The 5900-nt window shown below is 47.3% G+C and overlaps 1 protein-coding gene across 1 annotated transcript in view; it reads right to left on the bottom strand.

The window, feature by feature from the left end:
• Positions 1-3235: 3235 nt before the first annotated feature.
• The window catches only part of DUSP6 (dual specificity phosphatase 6), a 3064-nt gene continuing 399 nt past the window's right edge, over positions 3236-5900 (bottom strand). Inside the window, exons 2-4 of the mRNA XM_035903520.1 lie at positions 5574-5587; positions 4972-5409; positions 3236-3565 (exon numbers count right to left, since the gene is read on the bottom strand). Coding sequence (XP_035759413.1) covers positions 3258-3565; positions 4972-5409; positions 5574-5587 — 760 coding nt within the window. The 3' untranslated portion in view covers positions 3236-3257. The remainder of the gene's footprint in view (positions 3566-4971; positions 5410-5573; positions 5588-5900) is intronic.

Genomic DNA, 5900 nt, shown 5'->3' with positions numbered 1-5900 from the left:
GGGAGTGTGCTTGGGGAAGCTGAACATTGCTGGGGAGAGCCCTCAGCGCTTTTCCCTCCAAACCATTTGTAATTAAGAGCCGGCACATGAGTGAGTGTGAAGACTCACAGCAAAATCAGAGGTTGAACCAGGCTTTGGTTTGGCTCCAGTTCCGGTTTGGGTTTGCCCCTGACCAGTTGTTCTTGCCCAGTCTTTGTTCAAGTTCAGCCAAGGTTTCTGACTGACAGCCCTGGTTCAGACCTTGCTGGAGGAAAAATCTGGAACAAGTTTTCCACCCGACTCTGCCCTGTGTGTGTGTGACCAAAGCTGGTCATCTTCGCTTGCATGTCCTGAAAAATGATGAATTGCAGAAGTACCCATTTGGTGTTAGCCATTGGGTGAAGCAGGAAGGAAGCAGGAAGCCCTTGTGAGCACTAACTTTTCAAAGCAGCTTGCAGAGAAAGCCACAGCCCTCCTCCCCCAGGCTACATCGCTGCCTGCTGCTCTTTACCTCCTCACCTTAACGGGCACCTAGTCACAATTAACATTTGCAACTCATTCAGCCGGAAATATTTGCCCGGTGCAAACAGCTGAGGCATTTGGCATCAGCCCTTTCTCTGTGCAAGGCGTATGAAAAAGGGGGAAGGAAGAGGAGCCCTACACTTGCTGAACGGGAGAGGCCCGATTGCGCTCAACAGGTTCAGTTCACGCTGTGACCCTGCCCGGCTTCCTGCTATTCAGATGTGTTACTTCCCCTTTGCGGTAATGGCCTGTGGCAGGCGGCCAGAAAACACTATTAATTTCAGAAGTGGCCTGACAACAAACCCACAGCGAAACGAGAGGAAGTGGCGGGGAGGCCATCTGTTGACTTCAGCAGAACAGTAGGGACGCGGCTATGTAGGTTCTACAAGGAAAGCAGATTAATAATCCACAAAGAGGAAACTGGCTAAAATTATCCGCAGACTGTATTAAAAAAAAAAAAAAAAAAAAAAAGAAAAAAAACAAGGGAGTCACTTGAGCTGCAGCTGGACAGGAAATTGCTAGAGCTGCTTGCAAATCTCCACTTTGAACAGAGCAGCATAGGGAATGCCAAGAGCGGAAACCATTCAAAACTGGATTAGCACAAGCCAAGTTTAACTGCAACCCACTTCTACTTTCACAGTTTATGCGCTCAATGTAGGCCACTACTGCATGAGACACTGACTCACTTTTTTTCCCCATGTTTTGTTTGCTTTTCATTTCACACACTTGCAGTTTCTAAAATTACTTGAAATGTGCTCCGGCTGCCAGTTCTGCAGAACCCCAGCCGACAGCCCCAGCTGCAGCATCAGCCCATCGCCGTGGTACTGCATGCAGATTTTGGCACCACCCTACCTTGGGCCACTTCTCATCAGGAAGGGTGTTAATGAAAACAAGTTGCAGCAGGAAGTTTTGCAATGGCTATAATCCCTTTTTCCTCCTGCACAGACAGGACTACTTGAAGGGTCCAAAGAGGAAATGAGGTGACTAAGGGTATGAAGATGATTTTCCTCCCTGCCTTCACCTGCTAAGTTGCAATGTGGCTGAACAGCAAAAAAAATCATTTGCAGGCTGCAGACTGTTGATGGATCTCTGTGAAATGAGTTCCTGCCAAACAGATAAGGAGAGCACGAACCCATCTCCTGGCATCTGTAATAGAGTGGCCAAAATTGTAAACAAACCCAGAATACAGGAGCTCCTTACTCTTAAAAGAAGGGGGAAAAAAAAAATCCTTATGGCCCAGGGTCAGGTGCATCCCTGGGGTGGCAAAAGGATGCCAGAATATTTTGCAGCTAACCTAAAGGCCTTCAAAAGCATTCCCTTCACCAAAGCAACACAAGAATCCAGCACATGCACTGTTCATTCACTTAAGCACCAGTGGACCAAAGGGGAAATCAAGGCTTTATTGTCTTAGGGGCTGTACAAAAGCTATTGAAAGCAATCATTACCTTTAAATATAACCATATGTGTATGTGCAATTAACCACACCCACAGAGAGGGGAAAGGGGGAATAAACCAGCCAGGTTCTCAATAGCCAAAAATAGTTATTTATTTATTAATAATTTAAGGTTTTACATTCTTATAATAAATTCCATCTTAAAACTTTTACACCGTGAATTAGACTCTCCCTTATTGGCAACCATGTGCAGGTTCACTGTGTGTACACACAGGTACAAATGCTCGCACATACTTCCAGTTTTATACAAAAAAAAAGAAAAAGACGCAAAATATTGCATTTGAGGTGAAGCTCCCTGAAGAATTTGTACAGAGGTAATGCACTGTTTAGCACATCTGAAAGTTTTAAAAAGTGATCAAAAATCTTTTGCGTTCAAAGACAAACCTCCTCCCAGATGATCTATTTACAAAAGGTAAGGCAAAAAATTAATTTAATTTAAAAAATATATATATATCATGTGGAAACTACATCAAGAGTGTGAAGAAAAAAAAAATCACCACAAGGAAAAGAAAGATATATGAAAGAAGATACTGTACTTGCTCACAAAACATGATTTGCAAACTTTGCACCATTGCCATTTCTCCCTCATGGAAAGCTTGCTTCGGTTGAACAATAAAATTAAGCATGCTGCAAATATACTCTTTGCAATTAAAAAAAATTTTAAAAAACCCAAACAAATAAAGCAGAATTTATGAAGAGAACAAAACCACAGATGTTCCTTGGATTGATTTCGTGAATACATGTGATTTCAAAAAAAAAAAAAAAAAATTGCAAATCGATTAAATATTTACATTGATCAAGTAGAATACTACTGAGCTCCCGGCAAACAAGTACTCCAAATACACTAAGCTGAAATCTCTTTCTTTGGCTCCTCTAAATTAAAACAAACAAACAAACAAAAATAACCTGTCTTCACTGAAGACAAAGATGCGTGTCACAGATCCGAAAGCAGAGAGGGAAGCAGGACAGTTCCAGTCTCTAAAGAACACGTGCTCAGCCTGTCCGGCCTTACCCTACCCTCCCGGAAGTCCTCGGACCCACGCCACTGCGCCAGCAGGGACGAGGACACTGCCCACCTGACGCCTGGTCACCGCGGTCCTTCCCAGAGAGCTCACCACGTTCCCTCCCTTCGCAATAGCCGATTCCACACTGTGTAACCTTTCCTAGCCTGCACACTGGCAGCTGCTTTTTGGTAGCAGAGGCCAGAAAAAAAGAGAAAGCTGCGTTTTCTTTATCGCTGCCAAAGAGAAACCATTGAGGAGTGATCCCATGAAACGGGCAGGAGAAGGGAGGCGGTGGGAGCTCACGTGGACTGCAGGGAATCCACCTGGAAGACGTTCTGGTTGGAAGGGGTGGTGAAGTACAGCTGCTGGTTCGGCACTCGATTGTCACAGGGGCTGCTCAGCCCCAGAGTCCGCTCAAAGTCCAGCAGCTGACCCATGAAGTTGAAGTTGGGCGAAATGTTGGACTTCTTCATCTTGACGATATCGTAGGCATCGTTCATGGACAAGTTGAGCTTCTGCATGAGGTAGGCCACCGTCACTGTGACCGAGCGGCTGATCCCTGCTAAGCAATGCACCAGGACGCCGCAGTTCTTCCCCCGTGCTTCATCTGTAAGGAGACAAAGAGGCAGAGAAGGACACATAAGACAGGGGGTTGGTAACTGATCTCTCAGCACAAGCGAGATGAGTACCAAGTAGGAAGAAAGGACAATTCTGATCCCAGTGGCCGGCAGTGCAACGCAAGAGTTAACTTCACCAGCTCAAAACCAGGACAAGAGGAGAATCCACCCCCCTACGTATATGTACCCGTGAGCCCAAGAGCTGAGAAAACTAAGAATGAGACAAAGGGAGCAGGCTACGCTACACGACACTATTTTAAAAGTCAGTTTTAAAAGACACGCTTTCGCCTGGAGATTTGCCTGAAATTCTTACAGTCCCCTTGCCCCAGCATGGAAATCCTGCAATATGTCACTGAATGCCTTTTATACAGACCAGCAGACTGCAAAGGTCTATTAAATTATTCTCCAACTGTTGTGCAGCTAACAATGGAGGTATTCAGGCATTTTAAAAGAATGAGGGAAGTCACAGGGGACAGCCCATTAGGAGGAACAGGATGTCAACATTGGTTGAAAATGGGTTCCTTTGTAATAGGAAATGCATTACAATGCCTGGAGATTAGTTTCTTTGTGGCTTCCAGCCCACATTTCTTCCTGCTGGGCTCAGATTACCTACATTCTCCACTATTACCGGTATCATTCAACCGGATTACAGCACAGCTTCCCAACAGATAAATGCGATGCCCACCCCACCGCACCCCGATGGGGTGATTTTAGTTTCTCCCCGGAACGAAGGGGAGTGAGTGCAAATTTTAACCAGAACTCCTTGAGCCCAAGGGGACATGTTTCCAAAGCTGACGGATAATGTCTACGAGCTGGCTAACCCGAGGCACCGAGCCCGAGCGGTACATCATTATTACCACGAGATTTAATTAAAGCTCTGACTATACATTTGCCAGGGATACTGCTTATGAATAACTTGCATTTAAAAGCTAAAGTTAGCTTTCCAGATGGTTTCTTCTTATTCTACCGCTCTTGAGTCACCTCAAAAAAAGAAAAACCACCACCAAAAAAAAAGGCGAATAAGCCATCAACCCCGGGCTCATTTACCTCCCCCCACCACCACCAGGAAGAGATTTAAAGAGATCCCCCCCCATCCTGAGCATTGCTTAGTCCCCAGCTCCACACAAACGGCTCAGGGAGGAATCCCACCGCCAGCCAAACCGGGTATGCGCCTGCAACCTGCAAGTGTCACAGTCCACCGGGGCTCCTCGATCACCCCTCAAACAGCCCCCCCTGCCCCTCAATTTAAGCCAGCTTTAAAGCCAGAAAGCAGGGCATCCCCCAGAGCCTGCCAGAAGCGCTGCTAGCGCTTGTCGCCCGAAATCTCCTCAATTCTGCAAAAGAAAGTGAGTTCTGCAGCTTGACATATTGCTGTTAGCAAATAACCGGGTCTCACCTATAAATGAGATGGCCTCAGGAAAGAACTGAGACAGATTTTGGCTCCAGTGGTCAGAGATTGGGATCTGTTTGTACTTGAATTCGCCGGCGTTTTCAAAGAGATTAGGCAGGTTGGGGGTAACATTCAAGATGTACTTAATGCCAAACTCTTCTAAAACGTCCAGATTAGTGGAGTCCTTGGCACAGCCTAAGTAGAGGTAGGGTAAAATCTCCACCGGGAAGGAAGGCTGGTTGTTGGAGAGAGGGCTGCCATCGGAGTCGGTGGCACTGTTGGGGTCTCTGTCAATGTCAGATTCAATGTCTGATGAGGAATCGGAGCTGATTCGGAGGCCTCCCAAACCCAGGACTGGCAAAGGAGGAGAGCTGCTGCTACACGAGCTGTCTAGGTTAGTTTCGCAGTGCAGGGCGAACTCGGCCTGGAACTTGCTGAAACCACCTGGGGAGAAAAGCAAGGGAGAAAAAAAAAAAAATGCAACCTGGTGTAAGATGGCAAGCCGACTTACTTCCCTGGTACAGCCCTGTCTGCAAAGGGGCATCTGTTTCCCACCCTCTCGAGCACCAGGAAAAAGAAAAAAAAAAAAAATAATGTCACACTCTCACGCAGGCGGACTAACCTAAAAGAAGGTTTAAGAAAATCGCCTGCTGCCGCGGAGGGCTCAGCACATTCAAGATTAAAGCTCGCCCCGCGGGGACCTCTGGAACGATGCCTCGGCGACAATTCCCTCTGCCCTCCCCGGCTCACGCCGGGATCCCCGTTAGCCCCGTCCTCCCCGCGCCGCCACAGCGATTCCAGTCCTCGAGGTCTCTTTAAACAAAGCGAGGACGGGGATGCTGTGGGGGGAAAGGGCAGGGGGACAAGCCCCTTGCCCGTGCTGGCGTCTTCCCGGAGCGTCAGTGTGCAATGCCCGGGGGACGCTCGGACGCCCC

The sequence above is a fragment of the Egretta garzetta genome, unplaced genomic scaffold (assembly GCF_000687185.1).
Source record: "Egretta garzetta isolate BGI_Z169 unplaced genomic scaffold, ASM68718v1 scaffold371, whole genome shotgun sequence".
NCBI lineage: Eukaryota > Metazoa > Chordata > Aves > Pelecaniformes > Ardeidae > Egretta > Egretta garzetta.
The sequence above is the reverse complement of the archived record's forward strand: the minus strand, read 5'-3'. Positions and strand labels throughout refer to the sequence as shown.